The sequence below is a fragment of the Podarcis filfolensis genome (assembly GCF_964270895.1).
Source record: "Podarcis filfolensis genome assembly, chromosome: 5".
Classification (NCBI taxonomy): domain Eukaryota; kingdom Metazoa; phylum Chordata; class Lepidosauria; order Squamata; family Lacertidae; genus Podarcis; species Podarcis filfolensis.
Window position 1 is genome coordinate 83575772 of NC_139608.1, and position 24839 is coordinate 83600610.

The 24839-nt window shown below is 46.8% G+C and overlaps 1 protein-coding gene across 1 annotated transcript; it reads left to right on the plus strand.

The window, feature by feature from the left end:
* The first annotated feature begins 1096 nt into the window (after nt 1-1096).
* On the plus strand, nt 1097-13690 carry COMTD1 (catechol-O-methyltransferase domain containing 1). The gene is made up of 7 exons (XM_083615004.1): nt 1097-1297; nt 3124-3251; nt 4938-5043; nt 7029-7147; nt 10697-10751; nt 11100-11233; nt 13424-13690. Exons 1-7 carry the CDS (start codon nt 1216-1218, stop codon nt 13574-13576), a joined length of 777 nt encoding a protein of 258 aa, XP_083471130.1. The 5' UTR covers nt 1097-1215; the 3' UTR covers nt 13577-13690.
* Nucleotides 13691-24839: the final 11149 nt, after the last annotated feature.

Below are 24839 nucleotides of genomic sequence, written 5' to 3' on the forward strand. Positions count from 1 at the left end.
AAAGTCCACCCCTGGCCAAGGCAACCCAAAGCAATTTACAACCCTGAAACCCCCATAGATACATTAAAACCAGGCTGGGGGTTGGGAGTAATACATTTAAAACTTCCCACCCATTTCTAAAAGACATATACATATATATAAGCATCCATCTGTGTCGGAAGACAATGGAGGTGTGTGTCTTCAGAGGTGAGGTCAAACTGTGTAAATTATGTTCTTAATATTGTACACTGTCCTGTGATCTTTGGACAAAGAGTGGTATATAAATAGAAATAATAATAATAATAATAATAATAATAATAATAATAATAATAATAATAATAGCTAGAGCAGAAGTTGGGCAACCAGACTGCACTTCTACATCAGATGTTATGAGGAAGTCTCTATATAGGCCTATAAGAGGCATAGGCAAACTTGGCCCTCCAGATGTTTTTGGGACTACAATTCCCATCATCCCTGACCACTGGTCCTGTTAGCTAGGGATGATGGGAGTTGTAGTCACAAAAACAGGTAGAGGAGGGCAGATTTCGCCTATGCCTGGTGTTACCCCAGGAACTCTGGGCGGCTGCCAACAAATTAAAACACAGTATCAAGGTATCAAGTTACAAGGTTTCAAGGAGATTCCAACTAAACAGGAAGCTGACATTTTGGGAGGTCGGATAATTACAATGGAATGGTCTAGGTGGGGGGGTGCACATTTTTATTGTTACTTATTTATGATTATTACTTTGTCAAAATAAAAAAAGTTTTTTTTAAAAAAAAGTTGTTCGACAGTGGAAGAGGTTGCGGACTCTCCTTCCTTGGAGATTTAGAAGCAGAGGTCGGGTGTCCATCTGCTCTGGATGCTTGCGTTCGAGATTCCTGCATCGCAGGGGGTGGACTAGATAACTCTGGGTGCCCCTCTTCCAACTCTACAATTCGATCGTTCTACGATTGTCCAGGCTTTCAGCCTTTTCGCAGCTGCCGGGGGTCGAGCCTGCGACGCCCCGGTTGCCTCTATCCACAAGACCGGTGGGCTTTCCCCCAGTTTCACCCCTGCGCGCGCGCGCGCGCCCAAACCGGGAATTTCCTCTCCCTTCCCGTGACGACAGCAAGAGCATGCAGGCGTCACGTGAGCGCGGCAGGGGAGAAAGTACACTTCGGCGTGCAAAGCTGCAAGAAGCCTCCTCTCTCCCTAACACGCTTTCCAAGAAAAACCCAAGAAATAAAACCCCCAAAATGCCCGCTTTCAACCTCTCCAAAGAAGCAGTCGTCGGGACTGCAGCGCTGGGGGTGGTTGCTGTCGCAGGTTTCCTAATAGGTAAGATCCTGAGACTAAGATCCCTTTGTCCTCTTGAGTCCGCCTTGGAAGCAGGATCCGCGTGGGCGCCGCCCTGTTGCGCGTTCGCCAGCGGCTCCACGGCTTGTTGCGCGCGTGACCCGGGCGTGGGTGGAGTCGTGGGTGGGCTGGGTGGCAGGAGGGGCAACCCAAACCCTAATGGACTCATGGGTTTAGGGTTAGGGCAAGCCCCAGTCTCCCTTTAACAGGACAAACTGGGGGAGTTCAGGATGCTGACGCTATGTGACACTCAAAATAAATAAATAAATAATAGGCAAAGGACCCCTGGATGGTTAAGTCCAGTCAAAGGTGACTACGGGGTATGGCGCTCATCTCGCTTTCAGGCTGAGGGAGCCGGTGTTTGTCCACAGACAGCTTTCCAGGTCATGTGGCCAGCATGACTAAACCGCTTCTAGCACAACAGGACACCGTGATGGAAACCAGAGCGCATGGAAACGCCATTTACCTTCCCGCCCCAGCGGTACCTATTTATCTACTTGCACTGGCATGCTTTCTTTTTTTAAAATGGGTTTTTATTAAAGATTTTCTTGGTTTACAAATGTATGTGCAATCTCTCTTTTTTCAAGTAACATGTTTTACAGATCTGTTTCATTTGTTGAGACATTAGGAAGAAAGGGGGGAAAGAGGTGGGGGGGGGAAAGGTGAGTGGGGGTGGGGTCGGGTGGCAATGTTTCTATTTTACTTAATATATGTGGGGTTTTGTGTCAGCGTCGCTTGTGCAGGTTCTCTGCTTTTCACCTGTGTTTCTTTGGTGGTGAGAGAGGTTGGGGTCGGCCTAGGGTGCGGCTGTTTGTTTGTGATTGGCTGTGGTGATCTTTGTTTTCGTGTGTGAGTGGGGTGGCTGGATGTTTTGGATCAGGTTAGCCATACTGATTTGTATGTTGTTAGTGGATTTTTGTCGTTGTCTTGTTGGCCTCTTCTTCTATTTGTCCCCGTGTCAGTTTCAGTTTATTGGTTAATTTTTCTAGTAAGGCTGTTTCCCATACAATTTGGTACCTGGTCCATGCTTACTCCTGCCAGGTCTCTCCAGTGTCTGGTTATGATGTTCACTGGCATGCTTTCAAACTGCCAGGTTAGCAGGAGCTGGGACAGAGCAACGGGAGCTCACCCAATCACAGGGATTTGAACCACCGATCTTCTGACTGGCAAGTCCAAGTGGCTCAGTGGTTTAGACCACAGTGCCACCCACATCCCTTGTATTCTCGAACGAATGTTTTTCGGAAGCCGAACATCTGACGCAACTTCCAATTGAGTGCAGGAAGCTCCTGCAGCCAATTAGAAGACACGCCTTGGTTTTCAAATGGTTTTGGGATTTGATCAGACTACCGGAACAGATCAAGTTCGAGAACCAAGGTACCACTGTATAGTGTAATAGCCCTCCTGTTCAAGGCTGGATGGAGCCTGGGAAAAGGATGTCATAGCAGAGTTTCACTGTAGTGCTATGGTGCTCTGTTCGGTTTGGGGGGCTGTGGAAAATTCACATTGCGGCAATCTGCATGCTCCCAGTCCTGTGATGCCTTTCTATAGGGAAGAGGGTGGGGCACAGCCTTGATCTCTACTGCCCCTGTCTTAGGGCTCTTGTGCTTTGATGTACACACTGAGTTTGGGATGAGCTTTACCATTAACTTCCATGAAGAAGACAGGCCTGTAAATGGGCAGATCTGCTTCCACCATTGAAGTGAACGGGGAAACCCTTAGGTGCAAGGGAGCGATGTGTGCATGCAGCCACACCAGAAATCTTTGGAAGCTTACGGGTTTGTATGCTTGTCTTATTTCTTTCCCAAAAGGCAGAAGATATTCAGGCCTTCCCTTTGGAACTCCCAAAAGCCGTTTCCGAGGGAAAAACAGCCCGTTACTCCAGTACGTACTGGATCACTCCTTGAGGGAGCACCCGGCTTTGAAGAAGCTAAGATTGGTAAGTATGTCTTTCTACTGGGTCTATCTTCCCGACTTCAGCTCTCACATAAGTGCCCCGTTCAGAGTCCACTTAGGAACTTGCTCGTGCCCAGAACTGGGTTTTGTCTTCTCCATGAAATGATAAGGATAGACACCCCAGAAAAAATATATGGTTGTTTATTCTTCAATGGTTTCATTTCGCATCAGAACCGTGTTGTCTCAAGGAAAAGGTATATGGGGCCCACAGTGAAACCCACAAGCTCCGCCCCATGTTTCTGTGCTGTTTTCACCAGCTAATTCCCATATATCCAGTTACAGATAGGTAGCCGTGTTGGTCTGCCATAGTCAAAACAAAACAAAATTTTCCCTTCCAGTAGCACCTTAAAGACCAACTAAGTTATTCTTGGTATGAGCTTTCGTGTGCATGCACACTTCTTCAGATCTGAAGAAGTGTGCATGCACACGAAAGCTCATACCAAGAACTAACTTAGTTGGTCTTTAAGGTGCTACTGGAAGGAAATTTTTTTTTGTTTTAATTCCCATATAGTCTTCTAAAAAACAATAGAACATCAGTAAAGACCAGGACTCGCCTTTCCCCCTGTAAATGTGGCCATGCTGGGTTTCATTGCAAGTGGAGGCGCACGGTGGCTGACTCAAGACAAGAGAGAGAGGTGTTCAGTTAGGTTTCTCCCCAACCTGCTAGTCTTGTTTGTGGAGGAATTTAGCTTTTGCTTTCCTGAGAGAACTTTGCATCATGTGAACACCAGGCTGTGTTCCTCTGAAGTGGCACTGCTAAGCCGCAGTGAGAAGTAGGTCGTATCATGGTGTGGACTCTCCTTTCCCCTTCCCTCTGTGAACTCAGTTCTAAATACCCTTGCAATTCTAAATAGCCCTATTTAATGCAACAAGAGTGCCTGGCGTGCTCTGGTCCATGGGGTCACGAAGAGTCGGACACGACTAAACGACTAAACAACAACAAATGCAACAAGGCTGACCTATAGGTACTTTCTAGGAGCTTGCGACAGCTGAACCTCTCATTGTAGTGAATATTAATTCACGTAACCACTGGCGGAGGAAGAGGAGTGCGGGGGGGCGCATCACCCACGGCAGTGCGATCCCGGTGGGACGCCATTGCGGCTGCCCCCAAGTCCGCACTGGGTGTGCTACGCCCCCAGGGTGCCCTGCCCTGCTCTCCGCCCCGTAGTAGCATGAAGCTCCGCCACTGCACGTAACAGTTTTGAAAATGTGTGTCCCTGTGTTACCTGTCTGTTCAGTCGTGGATCAATAGTTTCCCCGCTCCCCCGCTATTCAGTGTGTAGCCTTTACAATTATTATTGTGATGATTATTATTATTATTAGTCAAAGTTATCTGTTGCTTTTTCTTTGCTAAAGGCAACAGTCAAAGACTTTATGCAGAAGCAGGGCTTTTTTTTCAGCCGGAACTTGCCCAAACTCAGGTGGCCGCCATTGCCATTCTAAGAGAACAGGGGTGGCATTCATGGAGAGTTCTGGCACCTCTTTTTCTAGAAAAAAATAGCACTGTGCAGAAGGTTATTGTCATTTCTCTGGTCATGCAGATGGAGAAATCAGCCAAAGGCAAATTGTGTTCACATGCACAAATAGCCCCCACACCCCATAATAACTTATAGCACTGGTTACTGGTCAGTAAGTTAGCAACTTGTAATAAGCAGATGTTCTTTTCTAGGTTACGTGGAACCTTCCCAATAAAAATATGATGGTGTCTATTGATGAAGCCCAGCTTTTGGCCAACCTGGCGAGGCTGATCAAAGCAAAGAAGGTCATTGAAGTAGGTAAGTCATTCTGTTTATGCAGGGATGGCTCCAGAATGATCTGTAGGCTGAATTGCAGGATCTGTGGGTCATGTGGCTGTTGCCTGCTAATCACATCTGGAAGAGAAGTGACCTTATGTCCACTGGAAGTCTGGCATCCAGTCACTTACTTTCTTTTTTTAAAAAAAATCCTTGAATTTTTTTTTTAAATCCACATAAAACTTTGAGTGCATTAGAGAGTGTCAACATCCCATCCTATTTTCCATGACGTTTTTCTTATCTCCCCTGTGCTGCATCCTGTCTTCCCTCTTTTTTAACATACAGTGGTACCTCAGGTTACATACGCTTCAGGTTACAGACTCTGCTAACCCAGAAATAGTGCTTCAGGTTAAGAACTTTGTTTCAGGATGAGAACAGAAATTGTGCTCTGTTGGCACGGCTGCAGTGGGAAGCCCCATTAGCTAAAGTGGTGCTTCAGGTTAAGAACAGTTTCAGGTTAAGATCAGACATTCAGAACGAATTGAGTACTTAACCTGAGGTACCACTGTAGTCATAACACAATAATCTTTCATTCTTTCTGTTGTTCATAGTTTGAAATCCGCTGGCGGGTTCTTCGTGCTATAGTGTTTCTTCAAATAATCTGAAAAAGATTTCCATTCGTCAAAATAAAAAACACCAGTCATCATTAGATTCTCGTCTTTTAGTTGTTAGCTTGGCTGATTCAACATAGCCCGTTACTTTGGTTAGCATCCAACCACTTTTTAGTTTCTGTTCTTTGGCTGCTACATTTGGCTTGACTCTAAAGATCCCCGTGTTCTTTTCAGGCTGTGGACTCAGGCAGAGGAACAAATACTCCCAATTCTGCAACAAACGTTTGTTCTTTGAGAATTTCTGAGACTTTCTCAGCATTCAATCCCTGGCCCTCCACTTTAAAACGTTGCATTGGTTTCTCCAAAGAATGCTGTCTCCTGCCTGAACCCTGTCTGAATTATCCTAGCTTCTTTGAGCTGAGCTGGCCAGGGCAATGTTGAATGGAAGCCTAGCACTGGGCAGGCTGCAACCTCTTAGGCCAAGCATTCTGAGAAGTTTTATTTTTCCAGGAAGTGGCTTCCGAACTGCGCTGCATCCCAGACCATATTGTAGTCCCAAACTTGCCACAGCTCCTGCAAATGTACATTGACTGCAGTTAGATTGCTCTGAGCATTGTGAAGTCGCAAGGGCAAACACTATAAATAAGTAAGCATTGAATAATTGCATTTCAGGGCTTAATCCACAGTCAAGAGCACCATTCTGAGCTGCTTACAGGAAGGGCACGGCAGGGCCAAATGAGAGACAAGCAAAGTCTCACGGGCTGCATGGGTGGAAAAAACACTTGGCACGCAAGTTTCAGTTGGGCCGCCTCTGCCACCATCTCCGCTTCTGCATTAGTTACTAGAGACTGCGAGATAATTCGGGGTGGGGCGGAGGAGAGCAATTTGTGGGTTTTGCAGAGACATCCCAAGCATCCGTGCAGGATTGGTCATTGGGCAAAGGACCAAGAGATTTGTGGAGCCTGCTGCTCCCCCCCCCCCCACTGTAGCTGTCTCATGACGCAATGGCATTCTCCAAATAGAACATGAAAATATTCAAAACCCTACCAGAGAAGAATGGCAGATCAAGTTGATGGATTATGCCGAAATGGCCAAAATGATCAGAAGAATCAGAAATCAGGAAGACCAAAATTTTAATAAGGAATGGGGAAATTTTATAATTTATCTTAAAAACCATTGTAAACAGCGAAAATCGTTAGTAGGATTGGAATAACCCACCCAAGAGGCCAGGATATTATTTTTAATATTTTTCTCTCTCTGAAAACAAGTACTGAGAACATCTGCAGTCTCTCATGCCTGGAGGAGGTTGTGTTAAGATACCAGTTAAGAATGGGATCTAGAACTCGTGGAACTCTCTGTGTCGCAGAAATAGAAACCAGGCTCCGACAACTGCCCGTAATTCCTGGTGTGTTTCAGGTGTCTTTACAGGGTACAATGCCTTAAACATGGCTCTGGTCATACCCGAGGATGGCAGAGTCGTCGCCTGCGATATAAGCGAAGATTATGCCAATATGGGAAAGCCAGTGTGGAAAGAGGTAAATGAGCTGCGCCGGCACACCTGGGCATTGGGAGACCTGAGAACCGGAGCTAAGCAACATATTACACAGGAGATCTGTCACTTCAGGCATTGGTTGTCTTAGTTTTTAACTCTGAATCAAATGCAGGGAAGTACAGATTTGGTTGGCGCAGCTGGGCTTATAAGAGTATATAAACCTCTCTCCTTCTATCTAAATCAGTGGTTCCCAGCCTTTTTTTGGCCATGCCCCATCTAAGCATCTCTGAAATCCTTATCCCCCCCCCCAGTGACATATACTGTATTTTTCGCCCTATAGGGCGCACCGGCCCATAGGGTGCACTTATTTTTTGGGGGGGGGAATAAAGAAAAAAAAATGTTATTTCCCCCTCGAGCCCCAAAGAGCAAAGAAGCAATGACAGCGAGCGGGATGGAACCCACTAGCTGTCCTGGCTTCCTTTTTAGCCTCTGGAGCTTGCGGGGCTGGGGGCGGGGGAAGCCCGCGCTTCCAACCCCAACCCCAACCCCCAGAACGGGTCCGGGATTGAAGGCGAGTTTGCACAACCTCGCCATCACTCCCGGAGCTTGCGGGGCTGGGGGTGGGGGAAGCCCGAGATTCCCCTGACCCCAGCCCCCAGAACACGCTGCTATCCGCAAGCCTTGGGAGTCCGTCGGGAACTCCCATCGGGCTCTCCAGGTTTGTGGATATCTGCCTGAAGCCCGGGACGCGCCCTGCTGCACTCCCTGGGTTTCGGGCTGCAGGCTGCTGTCCGCAAGCCTTGGGAGCCCGGCGGGAAGTCGCGCCGGGCTCCCAAGGCTTGCGGAGAGCTGCCTGAAGCCCGGGGTGCGCCCCGCTGCACTCCCCGGCTTTCGGGCTGCAGGCTGCTGTCCGCAAGCCTTGGGAGCCCGGCAGGAACTCCCGCCGGGCTCCCAAGGCTTGCGGATAGCTTCAGCGTAAGCCTGCATTCACCCCATAGGACGCACACACATTTCCCCTTCATTTTTGGAGGGGAAAATGTGTGTCCTATAGGGTGAAAAATACGGTAATTCTTATTATGGATAAATCGCGAATTTCCTGAGGTATCTGAATTCCTGCTGATCACCTGAGGTATCTGAATTCCTGCTGATCAGAGCAGGGGGAAATTCCACAACTGTTGACTGAGTGCTCCCAGAGCCCTACTCCCCCTGAATGCGCCCAGTGTATTTTCTGTTTAGATAACCTTTTCTGTTTAGATAACCTCTCCATTGCCACCAGCTGACTGCCGTGTACATGCCAATTTTAATTTTAAAAATGTTTATGTCACAAAATACATTTATATACCGGCCAAGAGGCCCCTAGGACCATAAGAAATGCAAAAAAATCACTGCTAATAACTCATTCTCGAATTGCCCCCCTTAAAAATCAAATTGCCCCACGTTGGGAACCACAGAGCTAAATCTTCTCCTCCCTCCCCCCGCCCCGGCAAGCTGCTATTGGCCCTGTAGAAATACAACCGCCGAAGTGTTATTTGGCACTTACTCAGGTAACTGCTTGCGAAATAATGTTGCAGCCACTCCCTAGCAATAATGGCTACATTACCAGTAACTGATGCTGGCACCATTAGCGTCCCGCAAGGTACAGAATGCCTGCAGTCACCATTTTACAAATGCAAAAGCATCCTTATGCTCCATAAGTGATGCCACTGTGACGCATTGGTTTGAAATCTTTGCTCTAGCTAGTAAAGATAAAGGACCCCTGGATGGTTAAGTCCACTCAAAGGCGACTATGGGGTTGCGGCGCTCGTCTCACTTTTAGGCTGAGGGAACCGGCATTTGTCCATAGACAGCTTTCCGGGTCATGTGGCCAGCATGACTAAACTGCTTCTGGCGCAATGGGACACTGTGACAGAAACCAGAGCGCACGGAAATGCCGTTTACCTTCCCACTGCAGCAGTATCTATTTATCTACTTGCACTGGCATGCTTTCAAACTGCTAGGTTGGCAGGAGCTGGGACAGAGCAACGGGAGCTCACTCCATTGCAGGGATTCAAACCGCCAACTTTCTGATCGGCTAGCCCAAGAGGCTCAGTGGTTTAGACCGCAGCGCCACCCGTGTCCAAATGTTGCATTCCGTCTTAGGGCATTGGACACGATCTTGCCGGATGTCAAATCCTGTTTTAAATCCTCCCTCTTACCTTCACTGGAAGAGATTGAAACATATGCTTGATGCTTTTCTCAAAATATGAGGACTTTCTCCCCTTTTCTGCACGTAGATAGTGCAATATTTTTTATCTGAAACAGGTTCTCACCCACTGCCAAGTGTATCCACGGCATATGGTTGCATGGCATGGGTGCCTAAGAGGGCAGGAGTGGCCAAGCTGGCGCCACTCAGATGCTGTTAAACTCCAGCACCTTTAGCCATGAGGGCAATTCTCAGGGATGCTGGGACTTGTAGTTCAGCAATATGTGCCACAGGGCATTGCCTCTGACGTGGCACTATTTTTGTAGATTTTCTTGTGTTCTGAAAGCCGAGCATTCGCATCCTGTAATAGGCAAAAAAAGAAAAAAAAACCGCTTATCTCATCAGAGGAGTTAGTGGCTGCTTCCTCCTCCTCCTCCTCCTCCTCCTCCAATAATTAAATAAGTAGAAATTAAAAAGCAAAGACAAAAGGGTGTGCCATTTCCTTGCCCAGTCATGCCCCACAAATTTTCTGCTTTTTTTGTAAGGGGAAATGTGGATATGACTTATATCAACTATCAGCCAACTGGCTTCCATTTGGCAGCGTTCTCTGTGTTTTCACGTTCAGCCCTGAAACAAAGTGATTTCAGAATTTTTTACTTTGGCGGTTTGCCTAAGATGGCTGGAGAAAGGGCCGAGGAAGTGATGGTTTGTAGCCTCCAGCTAAGCCACAGCTGAACCACTCAGCTTTTATTTCCACCACCTCTCTGTTTTTCCTCTCAACTCTGATTTCCCAAATCCAGGGATTTAGTATATGCCGTAAACAACCACCCACCTGGTCAGTTCTGGCAAAAAGGAAACTTTGCAGAAGTTGGGGTTTTTAGGCCACAAACGATGTATATAGGTGGCGCATAAAGCTTGATTTGGGTTAGTAACACTTGTGGAGAGTGGTTTAATGTTCCACGTAATCTTCCCAGTACTCCAATTCACAGACCAGATGAAGACCTCTTAACCTTGGCCTTCAAGCAGAGCAAATGATATCCAATGAAATGGATAAATTACATCCGAAAAGACATTGATTTTGTCAGGCCTTCTGTCTCAAAATCACCTATAGTACAGTCGTACCTTGGATCCCGAATGCCCTGGAACTCGGGACGTTTTGGCTCCCAAACGCCTCAAACCCGGAAGTCGTTGTTCCAGTTTGCGAATGTTCTTTTTGAACCCAAACATCTGATGGGACTTCCGTGGCTTCTGATTGGCCGCAAGAGCTTCCTGCAGCCAATCAGAAGCCACAATTTGGTTTTCAAACGTTTTGGAAGTTAAACTGACTTCTGGAATGGATTCCGTTCGACTTCCAGTGTACGACTGTATGCCTTTCCTAGGAAATAACCTTTTACCCCTCTCTCACTTCAGGCAAGAGTGGATCACAAAATTGACCTCAGGATAAAGCCGGCCATCCAAACACTAGGTATGTCAATAATGCCTGGAAATTATAGAATGTGCAGCTGAATTGTGACATGTCATACTGTTTGAGAAGAGTAGATAACAAAATGGGTTCACCAGTTTAGTGGTGTGTCAGGAGAGTGGCTTAATGCAAAAAAATGTTGTTTTTTCATAAAGGATGGTTTACTCTTTGGTAGGCCCCTCACCTCTGAAATGTCAACTTACACAAAATCAAACTCCTATGAATGTTACGGCACAGCGCTATTGTACATTAGGCAATGCTAATGGGTGGAGTCTGCTAATTTCACTGAAAATGAACTGTCCTACAGATGTTTCCTATTTGAAATGAAATCGTCCTTTTTTTAATGTCTAGATGAACTTCTGGCAAATGGCGAAGCTGGGACATTTGACTTTGCTTTCATAGATGCTAACAAAGATGGATACAACGATTACTATGAAAGATGCTTACAGCTCGTGAGAAAAGGAGGAATAATAGCAATTGATAATGTAAGCACAGCATGCTTCCTCAAAAAAGTCTCGTGGCAAATTAAAAGTTCTTAACAAATTCATTGGAGCATAGGTATTGGTGGAGCCTGTTTATCAATCAAATACTAAATCATTTCAAAGAATTCCAACAGATAATTTGATTATATGAACACTATAGAATCATTGAATTGTAGAGTTTTCGAAGAGGGGCACTCAGAGTCATCTAGTCCAACCCCCTGTGATGCAGGAATCTCAGCTAAAGCATCCATGACAAGAGGGCCTTCCATCCTCTGCTTAGAAACCACCAAGGAAGAAGAGTCCACAAACTTGTTGAAGTCCGCTCAATTGTCAAAACAGCTCTTAATGTCAGAAAGCTCTTCCTGGTGTTTAGTCAAAATTTCCTTTCTTGTAATTTGAAGCCATTGTTACATTGTCCAGAGCAGGAGGAAGCTAGCTTGTTCCATCTTCCATGTAACAGCCCTTTAGATACCGTATTTTTCACTCTAGTTTTTTTTTGGGGGGGGGAGAATAAAGAAAAAAAATTTATTGCCCCCCCCAGCCCCAAAGAGCAAAGAAGCCAAGACAGCCAGTGGGATCCATCCCGCTGGCTGTCTTGGCTTCCTCTTTAGCCACGCACAACCTCTCCAGCCGGGAGAGGCTGCACACGGCTTTGGCAGAAGCCAAGACAGTGAGCGGGGCTGGGGCGGGGGAATCCCAAGCTTCCCCCGACCCCAGCCCCCAGAACAGGTCCGGGAGTGGCGGCAAGGTTGCGCGCAGCCTTGCCGCCGCTCCTGGAGCTTACGGGCTGGGGGAGCGCTCCGAAGGTTTGCGGATAGCTGCCTGAAGCCCGGGGAGCGCAGTGGGAGTTGGCACTGTGCTCCCCGGGCTTCAGGCTGCAGGCATCTATCCGCAAGCCTTCAGAGCCCGGCGGGCACTCCCGCCACGCTCTGAAGGCTTGCGGATAGCTTCCTGAAGCCTGGAGAGCGAGAGGGATCGGTGCACACCGACCCCTCTCGCTCTCCAGGCTTCAGCGAAAGCCTGCATTCGCTCCATAGGACGCACACACATTTCCCCTTCATTTTTGGAGGGGAAAAAGTGTGTCCTATAGAGCGAAAAATACGGTATTTGGAGTTGGCTATCATATCTTTTCTCAGTTTCCTCTTCACCAAGCTGGAACATTCCCAATTCCTTCAACCGTTCCTCATAAGGCTTGGCTTCCAGACCCTTCATCACCTTGGTTGCCCTCCTCTGCACACATTCCAGCTTGTCAGTATTCTTACATTGTGGTGCCCAGAACTAGACACATTATTCCAGGTATGGCCTGGCTCCAGTTGTGGCAGAGTAGAGCAGGATTATGACTTCCCTTGATCTGGACACTCGACTTTTGTTGATGCATAGCGTCCAGATCAAGGGAAGTCATAGAAGCCACTCCTTTATTTTTGGGTGACAGCTTTAAACTGATAGGCCCTTAGTCACATGAGTATGTTTTACGGGGGAAATACTGGCGGTGGTAGACAGAGGGCACATATTATGCCTTTACTAACAGGAAGGAAAGGAGGAGAAGGGGGAAAGCATTTGGAACTTTGTTGGGAAGGGAATTATCTCTTGTATCTTAAAAAAAAATCTCAGTTACTATTAGTCAATTTTGTACTGGGGGAAAAAGACTAAAAGTACAGTCCCTTGTTTGGGATTAAGACCGCTTGACTCAACTTATGAGCAAAGATTGAAATATAGAGGGCCTTCTCAGTAGTGGCGCCCGCCCTGTGGAACGCCCTCCCATCAGATGTCAAGGAAATAAACAACTATCTGACTTTTAGAAGACATCTGATGGCAGCCCTGTTCAGGGAAGTTTTTAATGTTTGATGTTTTAATATTCTGTTGGAAGCCACCCAGAGTGGCTGGGGAAACCCAGTCTGATAGGTGGGATATAAATATATTGTCGTCGTCGTCATTAGATGGCTTAAATCTCATTTTCAGAGCTTCAGACTACACCTTTTAAGGAGTATTTTGGGAAAGGGGCTGTTTGTTTCAAATCTGGTGGTACATTGGTCAGACTCCAATGTCATGCCCTAGGCACATATGGAAATAAATATAGATGATATAGAATGAAATATATGCAAATATAAGGATAAAAGGTGTGCTGTGCCGTGTTTTTCTTGTAAAAATAAGTATACATTTTCTCTCCCCTGCCCTCCCCACCCTTTCTAATAGGTTTTGTGGTCGGGGAGAGTCCTTAAGCCAGCCAAAGATGATCTGGATGGCCAGCACCTCCATCAGTTGAATGAGAAGATCTTCCGTGATCCGCGAGTGAATATTAGCATGCTCTCCATTGGCGACGGGGTGACGTTGGCATTTAAGCTGTAGAAGAGAAGCCCAGATGCTGTAGATGGGCTGGGCCCTCTAATCATGGGAACATTGAAGATGAAATGATGTATATTTTTGAACTTGTCTCAATAAAATAGCCTAGACTTGAAATCAGCAACTGACATAGACAAGTTCCTTCTTTTCTCTATCGCTGAAAATCATGGAGGGTGCAGGAAAACTGTATTTTGCATGTTCTCAGTGGGGGGAAAACCAAAAACTCTTATTTTCACATGCAAAATCATACAATGAAAATAAGCTTCAAAATACCCAAGGTGTTTCCAGGACACATTGGACACCAGTTGCTTAAACGAGAAATTCATGTTGGGAGGTGGATATACTGCTTCGGTCTTCGTATGGTTGAAAGCTCCTCAGCATAGAAAATTGCATGTTGGGGAGGGGTTCTAGACTAGTCTCCCCAGTATGATGTTGTTGTTGTTTATTTGGTTCTTCAACTTAAAATTTTACAGAGATATATCAAACATAAATCATAAAAACAAGATTCCAAGGAATCTCCTGGACTTCCATCCTATTATTATTCATTTCCTCCCACATCTTTTATGTTAATGCTTCCATTATATCCAGAATCAACCTTAAACTACAAGTTTTTAAGATAAATTATAAAAATTTTCCCATTCCTTGTTCAAATTTTGGTCTTCCTGGTTTCTAACTCTTCCAGTCATTTTAGCCATTTCAGCATAGTCCATCTGCCATTCTTCTCTTCTTTATCTTCTTTCCATTTCTGGGCCAGTAGCATCCGTGCAGCTGTGGGTCACATACATAAATAGTCTTTTCTGCTCCTTTTGGATTTCGGCACCTCACGTTTTATTTTCTTTGTGCGGTGGATTTTATATACGTAAGATTGACCATGGTTTACTGCATTCACAAGCAAACCACTCCTTCACTGCCCTCCTCCTGGCTCACCGAAGAGGAAACAAACCAGGCTTTGTGCCTTAGTGGTGTGTCTGAACTAGCTTCTCTCCAACGTTGTCCATGGCTGAAGACCCACAATGATCCCCAACATGCGCTTGGCAGGCTGCCTCACGGACAGCAGACGTACCCTCACCCATGGACGGCATAGGGATAAAAGTAAAAGGTAAAGGACCCCTGGATGGTTAAGCCCGGTCAAAGGCAACTATGGCGTTGCGGCGCTCATCTCGCTTTCAGGCCGAGGGAGCTAGCATTTGTCCACAGATAGCTTTCCGGGTCATGTGGCCAGCATGACTAAACCGCTTCTGCCGCAACAGGACACTGTGATGAGTGCCAGAGCGCATAGAAACACAGTTTACCTTCCCGCCGCAGCTGTACCTATTTATTTACTTGCACTGGTGTGCTTTTGAACTGCTAGGTTGGCAGGAGCTGGGACAGAGCAATGGGAGCTCACTCCGTTGCGGGGATTCGAACTGCTGACCTTCCGATCGGCAAGCCCAAGAGGCTCAGTGGTTTAGACCACAGCACCACCAGTGTGGGGCCACTTCTCTCCTGCAGTGATCCTTTCTTGTCTTCTACGTTAAAGACGTAGAGAGAGCATGTTCATGAAAGGTGCCTCTTTTCTGATCCCATAGCTGCCATTAGGAAAGACCCGCAATGCCCAGCTAGGCCACCAGTCGATGAACCATCTGTAAACTTGCTGCAAAAGTTAAGAAGGAAGCAGGGTGGAACTGAATACCGAGAATATATTACTCTGCCTCCCATTTCCTCAAAGCGTGGGTGAACCCTGAGCAACCTGCCCTGGGTTGTCTTGCATTCATGACTACTAAATATTCCTTGATTCTTTCTTTCATGCTAACGGCATTTTAATCTGCTCTCCATACCAACCCACTCCAGATATCATGGTTGTGAGTCAGCCTGAGGAGTTTCAGGAAAACTGTGGCAGGCATGTTTGGATATGTTTTCTGCCGACTCTTCACCAGTAATATAATCACACTTCTCCATCATGAAGGCTTTATACCTACCTACTCTAGGTATTTTGTGTGTATGTGTCTGTAGAATTTGATCTATGCTGCAAAACCTATTTTGTAGGTGCAAAAACATGGAACTCTCTTGTGCATTCTTCCCTGCCTCTTCGCAAACAGTGGTGTGTCGTCCCCGTCCCCCACATCTGTGTTGGCAGCAGGAGAGAGAGAGAGAGAGAGAGAGATCAACCCTGGTAGATAAGTTGAATTGTTTCAGTGCCCAAGAAGAAGTCCCAACGAGAGAAGAATGGCTACAGAAATTAATGGACCATGCAGAAGTGGCAAAACATGTCAGAAGAATAAGAAATCAAGACAGCAAGCATTTTATTAAGGAATGGAAATGGTTTGTTGAATATCTACAAACTGCACACAGATTAGGACATTGGCAGGATTAGTGTAGTTTCAAAAACATCTATGAAAATATGTAGGAGTAAGTAGAGATGGTTGGGATATGTGGGGAAAGATGTAAATAAATCTAAGGAACCACAGAAAGAGAGAGAGGGAAGCCCAAGTTTGAATGTGAGAATTAGAGTTGAAATGTTTGTTATAAATGAAAATTAGTATAATAATTATTTTTTAAGAGAATTGCCTCAATGCCCTGCTCTTCATTTGGGCAGTGTCTGCCACCAGATGCAATGTGGGGCCCAAGAACTCCATCTGCACTTAAATGAATATCCCGATACAAAGGCACACTTCCTGGTTGCCTCAGCAGCAATGGCCTGTGGGCCAAATTACCGTATTTTTCGCTCCATAAGACGTACTTTTCCCCTCTTATAATCTAAGGGGAATTGTCTGTGCATCTTATGGAGCGAATGTGTCTCCCTGGGGCTGGGGGGGGACCCGGGCTTCCCCCACTGCCAGCCCCACAAGCTCTGGGAACATCCGCTGCTCCCCGAGCTGTTTTGGGGGGGCTGGGGGGGACCCAGGCTTCCCCCACCAGCCCCTGCAAGCTCCTGAACAGCTCTGGGATAGCCCGCGAAGCTTCCGCAGGGCAGCAGGGAGCCTTCATCCCGCTGCCCTGCGGAGGCTTTGCGAGGCTATCCCTGGCTTTTGCGGGAGGTGGGGGAAGGGACAGAGCTGCGCAGTGTGTGTGTGTGGCTCTTGGGGGCTTTTCCCCAAGGAGGGAGAAGGGCAGCCCGTCACTGAGGGACTGTCCCTCTCCCCCCTCAGGGAAAAGCCCCAAGCGCTGCACACACGCTCCACGTGGCTCATGAAAGGGAGCGCTGAGCAGAGCCTGGGATGTATTCAGGCTCTGCTCAGCGCTCCCTTTAAATATTTTTTTTTCTTGAATCCCCCCCCCCAAAAAAAAGTAGGTGTGCCTTACGGAGTGAAAAATACGGTAGTGTGTCCGTGGCAAGCTAACTTAGGAAACCCAGGAAATTTGGGGCAGAGAGGGTGGGAGAAGAGTTTGCAACACTCTGCAGCTGCCTCACACTGCGAGCACTGTCAGAGCTGTAGGGTAACCAGTTCAAAAGAGAGGACAGGGTTCTTGCAGCTTCAATATTTGCATAGAAGAGGGAATTGGCAAGTTTGGGCAAGAGGGGGCCATTCCAGCGCACGGTGTTGCCGCCTGTCTGCCCCAGGGCAGAGAAGTTGAGCACCAAGTCCCCCTCTCTCACCAAGTTTGACCCTGCTGACGCGAGGTGGTCCTTCTGTTCGGAAGGCGCCATCGATGCACAAGCATGGCTGTCACACAGTGACCCTTTGCAGCTTCTCACAGCCTGTCATCTACTGCATTAATATAATAATACAATAAGAGTAACTTCTATAAAGCAGGGCTTCAGAAAGAAGGGACTCAGCTAGACTGCTACAGAAAAAGTGATTTATGTGTGTTGTATGTGCGATATAAGGGGCACTGTGGGTTAAACCACAGAGCCTAGGACTTGCCGATCAGAAGGTCGGCAGTTCGAATCCCCGCGACGGGGTGAGCTCCCGTTGCTCGGTCCCTGCTCCTGCCAACCTAGCAGTTCGAAAGCACCTCAAAGTGCAAGTAGATAAATAGGCGGGAAGGTAAATGGTGGTTCCATGCACTGCTCTGGTTCACCAGAAGCAGCTTAGTCATGCTGGCCACATGACCCGGAAGCTGTACGCCGGCTCCCTCGGCCAATAAAGCGAGATGAGCGCCGCAACCCTAGAGTCGGTCACAACTGGACCTAATGGTCAGGGGTCCCTTTACCTTTACCTTATGTGCAATATAACATTGTGTGCCACCAGATGGCAATGTGGAGTCCCGTTTTCCCCTACTGGATTTCCCTGTTTAAATTTACAGCGCTTTAGACTGAAACACTTCTTTGATGCATCTAGATCCAGCCAAGGAATGCACAGTTGTAAAACAGTTGGAAAGAAGAAATGAACAATTGTGGTGGTGGGAAACATGCCAAAGGGAGGGATTAATGCACAGTTCCGAACAATGTATTTATTTCTCTCTCTTTTCCATAACAGCGAGTACATAAACTGGCTGCTGTAATATTTATTCCTATTATTGGGAAGTTAAATATTGCCAATAACTCACTGGTTTCGCTCTGCGTTAGGTTTCATATTATAGAGGTTGATTTAAGTTTGTGGAAACGCAAACATTTATCTCTTCCTCTCGTTCATATTACCCTCCTGAGTTCCAAGCAAATTGTGCCTACTTATATTTTATGATTTTGAGATAATTAAAATATTTTATGAAGGCAACTAAAAAATAAAATAAAAACCCTCCCCAGAGTTAGCGGCAAGACTGTTGATTGACTAGCGCTTTACTGCAAAGGAGATGAGGTGGTGATGAATCATTCTTTAAAGGCTTCTAAGTTTCCTTTCATTGACACGCTAAACAACCTCCTACACTGCTAAGGCTCCTGGGGGAAGCTGAATATTCACAACATTTACTGATAGCGCCACACCAGAGTTACTAAAAATAATTCATGTTCGGGCCTCACTGCCAGTTTTGGAAATAAACGCCAAACAGCTGCAAACATTTATACTGTAGTGGGGTTTTTGACCCATAAAATAATACAGCAAGGAAGAAACAAATAAAAGAAAATTTGTGAAGCTTTCTGTATTTTTGTACTTTGGTAACCCGACAAAGGTCCGTATAGTTAAAGCTATGGTTTTCCCAGTAGTGATGTATGGAAGTGAGAGCTGGACCATAAAGAAGGCTGATCGCCGAAGAATGGATGCTTTTGAATTATGGTGCTGGAGGAGACTCTTGAGAGTCCCATGGACTGCAAGAAGATCAAACCTATCCATTCTGAAGGAAATCAGCCCTGAGTGCTCACTGGAAGGACAGATCGTGAAGCTGAGACTCCAATACTTTGGCCACCTCATGAGAAGAGAAGACTCCCTGGAAAAGACCCTGATGTTGGGAAAGATTGAGGGCACAAGGAGAAGGGGACGACAGAGGATGCGATGGTTGGACAGTGTTGTCGAAGCTACCAGCATGAGTTTGACCAAACTGTGGGAGGCAGTGGAAGACAGAAGTGCCTGGCGTGCTCTGGTCCATGGGGTCACGAAGAGTCGGACACGACTAAACAACTAAACAACAACAAACCCGATAAAATATTTAATAAAAACAAATTTTAAAAAATGAATGAAATTACATGAGCGGGGAGCAGGGGCCAGACTGTAAAAACTTAAGAGTCAAAGAATTGGAAGGTACCCCAGGGATCTTCTAGTCCAACCCCATATTCTGCCTGGCGTGGGACTCGAACCCACAACCGAGATTAAAAGTCTCACGATCTACCAACTGAGCTATATGTTCCTACTGAAATGGAGTAGAGCCTCTTACCACAAAACGGGTTCGCTTTGACTCTTTTAATACAAAAAACGTTGAATGGAACGAGGTTTGCTTCATAGGGGAGGGGTAAAATTGGCAGTGCCATTTCTCACTTCTGTATCAATTTCCACACGTTCCCGTTTTCTCACAGTATTCCCTGTTGTTCCGTTGCTTGCCATCCACACCCATAAATGTACCTAAGGTGTGGTTTGTTTTTTTAATATTCTTATGTCCCTCACCTGCCTTTCCGCATTCTGAGCACGTGTGCAGGTATTTCTGCATTCAGTCATTCATGGATCTGTACATATCTTTATTCTGACACTCTAATTTTAAATCAATTTCCCTGGAAGGGGAAGGGAGGCTGTGCTGTCTGAGCCACATAAACGCCAGCGCAAGGAGAGAAGAGGCCAGGAAACTAAAGCTGGCTTGGGGTTTCAGCCCAAGTTGGCGTCCTGGCTCTCTGTGAACGCCACGTGGTGTCAGAAGTGGGAAGAGTCACACTACAGTGCTCATCCTCCTTTCAAAGAAGAAAATAATTGGGGGGGATGTGCAAGTCCCAGGAAAATGAACTGCATAAGCTGCCTATGCAGAACTGCAAGTTCGCAAGTCCAGCTGTCAATCACAAACCAAGAGAAATGCAGTCTGATAGCTACCATCGGGGTGGGGCAGGACAGGGGGAGAGAAACAACTTTTCTGGTGCAGTGCTGGGAAACAGCAGCCCATCCGAGTTCAGAGAAAACCTCGTGACAACCAGTACATTCTGAGCACAATTCAAAATGTTGGCACTTACCATTAAAGCCCTAAACAGCCTCGGCCCAGTATACCTGACGGAGTGTCTCCACCCCCATCGTTCTGCCCGGACGCTGAGGTCCAGTGCCGAGGGCCTTCTGGCGGTTCCCTCACTGTGAGAAGCAAAGCTACAGGGAACCAGGCAGAGGGCCTTCTCAGTGGTGGCACCCACCCTGGGGAACGCCCTCCCATCAGATGTCAAGAAGATAAACAACTACCTGACTTTTAGAAGACATCTGAAGGCAGCCCTGTTTAGGGAAGTTTTTAATGACGGATGTTTTGATGTATTTTTAATCTTTTGTTGGAAGCTACCCAGAGTGGCTGGGGAAACCCAGCCAGATGGGTGGGGTGTATATAAATAATAAATATATTATTATTATTATTACCGCAACTCAGGGGGCTAAGCCCATTTCAGCTGGGGTTTTAGACCCATTCACGCATCGCTGCAGCAGTGTTGGGGGCTAATTTGCTTCAGCTCCTCTCTTGGGTCTCGTCAGTGCTATGCCCTGAAAGCAGTATGGTGCTGCTTTAAATAATCACGGTCCCCATCCCCCCAAGAATCCTGGGAAGTGTAGTTTGTTAAGGGTGCTGAGAGAGAATTCCCAGAGAGGTTTAACAGTCAATCCCTCTCCCTGGGGAACTCAGAGAAATGTAGCTCTGTGAGGGGAATAGGAGCCTCCTAACCACTCTCAACAACTGTCTGCTCCATCTTCCGGGTGACAACCCTTCAGGTATTTGAAGACCCCCAACACGTCCTGTCCCACCCCATACTTTATCTCCTCCTAACTAAACATACCCAACTATGTCAGCTGTTCTTGAGTCCTCATGGGGCTCTGGGCTTGTTGCATGGGGAGCTGAATTGCCCAATTGAACTTGACCTGGACTCTCCTACATTAGGCAGATAATAGGCGGTGATAATAGGTAATAGGCAGTGAACGTCCTGTGTGAGTGCCTGGAGGTGGTTGGAGGATGGATGGTGGCTAATGGGTTGGGGTTGAATCCTGACAAGACAGAAGTACTGTTCTTGGGGGACGGGGTGGGCGGGTGTGGAGGATTCCCTCGTCCTGAATGGGGTAACTGTGCCCCTGAAGGACCAGGTGTGCAGCCTGGGAGTCATTTTGGACTCACAGCTGTCCATGGAGGTGCAGGTCAATTCTGTATCCAGGGCAGCTGTCTACCAGCTCCACCTGGTATGCAGGCTGAGACCCTACCTGCCCACGGACTATCTCACTAGAGTAGTGCATGCTCTGCTTATCTCCCGCTTGGATTACTGCAATGAGCTCTACGTGGGGCTGCCTTTGAAGGTGACCCGGAAACTACAACTAATCCAGAATGCGACAGCTAGACTGGTGACTGGGAGCGGCTGCCGAGACCATATAACACCAGTCTTGAAAGATCCACATTGGCTCCCAGTACGTTTCTGAGCACAATTCAAAGTGTTGGTGCTGACCTTTAAAGCCCTAAATGGCCTTGGCCCAGTATACCTGAAGGAGTGTCTCCACCCCCATCGTTCAACACAGACACTGAGGTCCAACGCCGAGGGCCTTCTGGCGGTTCCCTCACTGCGAGAAGCAAAGTTACAGAGGGTCTTCTCGGCGGTGGCCCCCACCCTGTGGAACGGCTTCCCATCAGATGTCAAGGAGATAAACAACTACCTGACTTTTAGAAGACATCTGAAGGCAGCCCTGTTTAGGGAAGTTTTTAATGACGGATGTTTTAATGTATTTTTAATCTTTTGTTGGAAGCTGCCCAGAGTGGCTGGGGAAACCCATCCAGATGGGCGGGATATATATAAATAATAAATATATTATTATTATTACAGCAACTCAGGAGGCTAAGCCCATTTCAGCTGGGGTTTTAGACCCATTCACGCATCGCTGCAGCAGTGTTGAGGGCTAATTTGCTTCAGCTCCTCTCTTGGGTCTCATCAGTGCTATGCCCTGAAAGCAGTATGGCGCTGTTTTAAATAATCACGGTCCCCATCCCCCCAAGAATCCTGGGAAGTGTAGTTTGTTAAGGCTGCTGAGAGTTGCTAGGAGACCTTTGTTCCCCTTGCATAGCTAGAATTCCCAGAGAGGTTTAACAGTCAATCCCTCTCCCTGGGGAACTCTGAGAAATGTAGCTCTGTGAGGGGAATAGGAGCCTCCTAACCACTCTCAACAACTGTCTGCTCCATCTTCCGGGTGACAACCCTTCAGGTATTTGAAGACCCCCAACACATCCTGTCCCACCCCATACTTTATCTCCTCCTAACTAAACATACCCAACCATGTCAGCTGTTCTTGAGTCCTCATGGCACTCAGGGCTTGTTGCATGGGGAGCTGAATTGCCCAGTAGAACTTGACCTGGACTGTCCCACATCAGGCAGATAATAGGACTTTTGTTGTGGTTGTGCTGTTTAGCTAATTTTTTATTGTTGTTTCACTTATTATTATTATTAGTAGTAGTAGTAGTAGTACACTGTCCATCTGGTTGGGTTGCCCTAGCCCCTTCTGGGTGGCTTCCAACATATTTAAAAATCAAAAAACCTTAAACCTTAAAACCTATACAGGGCTGCCTTCGGATGTGTTCTAAGGGTTATAGAATTACTTATCTCCTTGACACCTGATGGGAGGGCGTTCCACAGGGCGGGCGCCACTACCAAGAAGGCCCTCTGCTTGCTTCACTGTAGCTCTACTTCTCACAGGGAAGGAACCGCCAGAATGCCCTCGGAGCTGGACTTCAGTGTCTGGGCAGAATGATGGGGGTAGAGACGCGCCTTCAGGTGTTTTACCAAAAGTGGTTGCTTTACCGATGATTTGCAATTGCTACTGACGATTTGTTAGTTTTTCTGTATGATTTAAGTTGTAACTGTGACGTGCTGTTCTGTTATTGTTATTTATTGCTTGCGAGCCGCTTTGTGATATGTGTGAGTGAAAAGAAGCATGGAAATATAATAAACGAGATGAAATGAAATGAAATGTGAGAGGGTTATGTGTTTGAATGCATCATTTAAAAAAAACAAAAAACCCACATATTCCTTTAGTTAGAAAGCTAGCACATCATGGAGAAGGGTGAACTTTCCTTCTGACATGCTGGTTTTCTATGTGCAAGAATTGTGGGGTGAGGAAGTACTAAGCCAGGCTTCCTCAACCTTGGCCTTCCAGATGTTTTGAGACCACAATTCCCATCATCCCTGACCACTGGTCCTGCTAGCTAGGGATCATGGGAGTTGTAGGCCAAAAACATCTGGAGGGCCAAGGTTGATGAGGAAGCCTGTACTAAGCATTCACATACAACCCCCCCCCAATCTCTCTCTCCTGTGTGGTGTAGTGGTTAAGAGCGGTAGTCTTGTAATCTGGGGAACCAGGTTCGCGTCTCCGCTCCTCCACATGCAGCTGCTGGGTGTCCTTGGGCTAGTCACACTTCTCTGAAGTCTTTCAGCCCCACTCACCTCACAGAGTGTTTGTTGTGGGGGAGGAAGGGAAAGGAGAATGTTAGCCGCTTTGAGACTCCTTAGGGTAGTGATAAAGCGGGATATCAAATCCAAACTCCTCCTCCTCCTCTTCTTCTTCTTCATCTCTCTCTCTCTCTCTCTCTCTCTCTCTCTCTCTCACACACACACACACACACACACACACACACACACTCACACACACACACACAAACACACACACACACACAAACACAGTATTAAGTCAAAGGAAAACTTACCATGTGAAACTGCAACTCCAAACCCTCCAACATTTCTCTGATGAAAAGTGGGACATCTTACGATAACCTCCAAAATTTCTCCCATGAAAATTGGGATGTCCTAAGGAAAAGGCGTGCTCTGGTTCATGGGGTCACGAAGAGTCGGACACGACTAAACGACTAAACAACAACAACAAGGAAAAGCAGAACATTCCTGGATCAAATCAGAAACCGGAACAGCTTCTCTAAATCAGGAACGTCCTTGGAAAATAGGGACACTTGGAAACTCTGCAACTATATATTTATATAGTTATAGATTTAGTTATAGATTTAGCCAGACCACCAGCGGTTAGGGTTTAGGCTCCAGCTATCCATTAAGTAGCATTCCATAAATCTCTCCTCCGTAGTTTTGTTTTGTTTTGTTTGCTCTGGATTGCCAGCAGATGGTGCAATTGATCCACATCAGACTGGCCTTCTCCCGTTTCTAAACTCTACCATCTCAGCCCCGGCAAGCTACTGGTGACTCTTCTTCAGCAGGCAACGCGATAGAAAAAGCAGTGGAAACAGCTCAAAAAGCTTAAAAACACTATTTGGGGTGTGGAGGTTTCCCCAAAAATGCTCAACAGTTTGGGTTTGTTCCCCAAAAAGAAAGTTCAACAATTATGTGGGTGTCAGGAATTTTACTTTTTTGAAATATGTCAACCCTATGTGCAGGGAACTTTTTGCCTGCTGAAGAAGAGTCACCAGTAGCTTGCGGGGCTGAGATGGTAGAGTTTAGAAACGGGAGAAGCCTCTGACTCTCTCTCTCACAGAGAGAGAAACATCTTGTAGGTGTCTCTTTCATCTGCTGGCTATGTATCCTACTTGACAGCATGGGACGTTGGTGGCACTGTGGTCTAAACCACTGAGCCTCTTGGGCTTGCCGATTTAGGTCAGCTGTTCAAATCCCCGCAAAGGGGTGAGCTCCTGTTGCTCTGTCCCAGCTCCTGCCAACCTAGCAGTTCGAAAGCATGCCAGTGCAAGTAGGTACTGCTGCGGCGGGAAGGTAAACGGCGTTTCCGTGCGCTCTGGTTTCTGTCACAGTGTTGCGCCA

What these genes read in the sequence shown, in the direction of transcription:
- COMTD1 (XM_083615004.1), top strand. Translation starts at nt 1,216, where the DNA reads ATGCCCGCTTTCAACCTCTCCAAAGAAGCAGTCGTCGGGACTGCAGCG. An exon ending in CTTTGAAGAAGCTAAGATTG is followed by an intron (nt 3,252 to 4,937) that starts GTAAGTATGTCT and finishes GTTCTTTTCTAG; the next exon opens with GTTACGTGGAACCTTCCCAA. An exon ending in GAATAATAGCAATTGATAAT is followed by an intron (nt 11,234 to 13,423) that starts GTAAGCACAGCA and finishes CCTTTCTAATAG; the next exon opens with GTTTTGTGGTCGGGGAGAGT.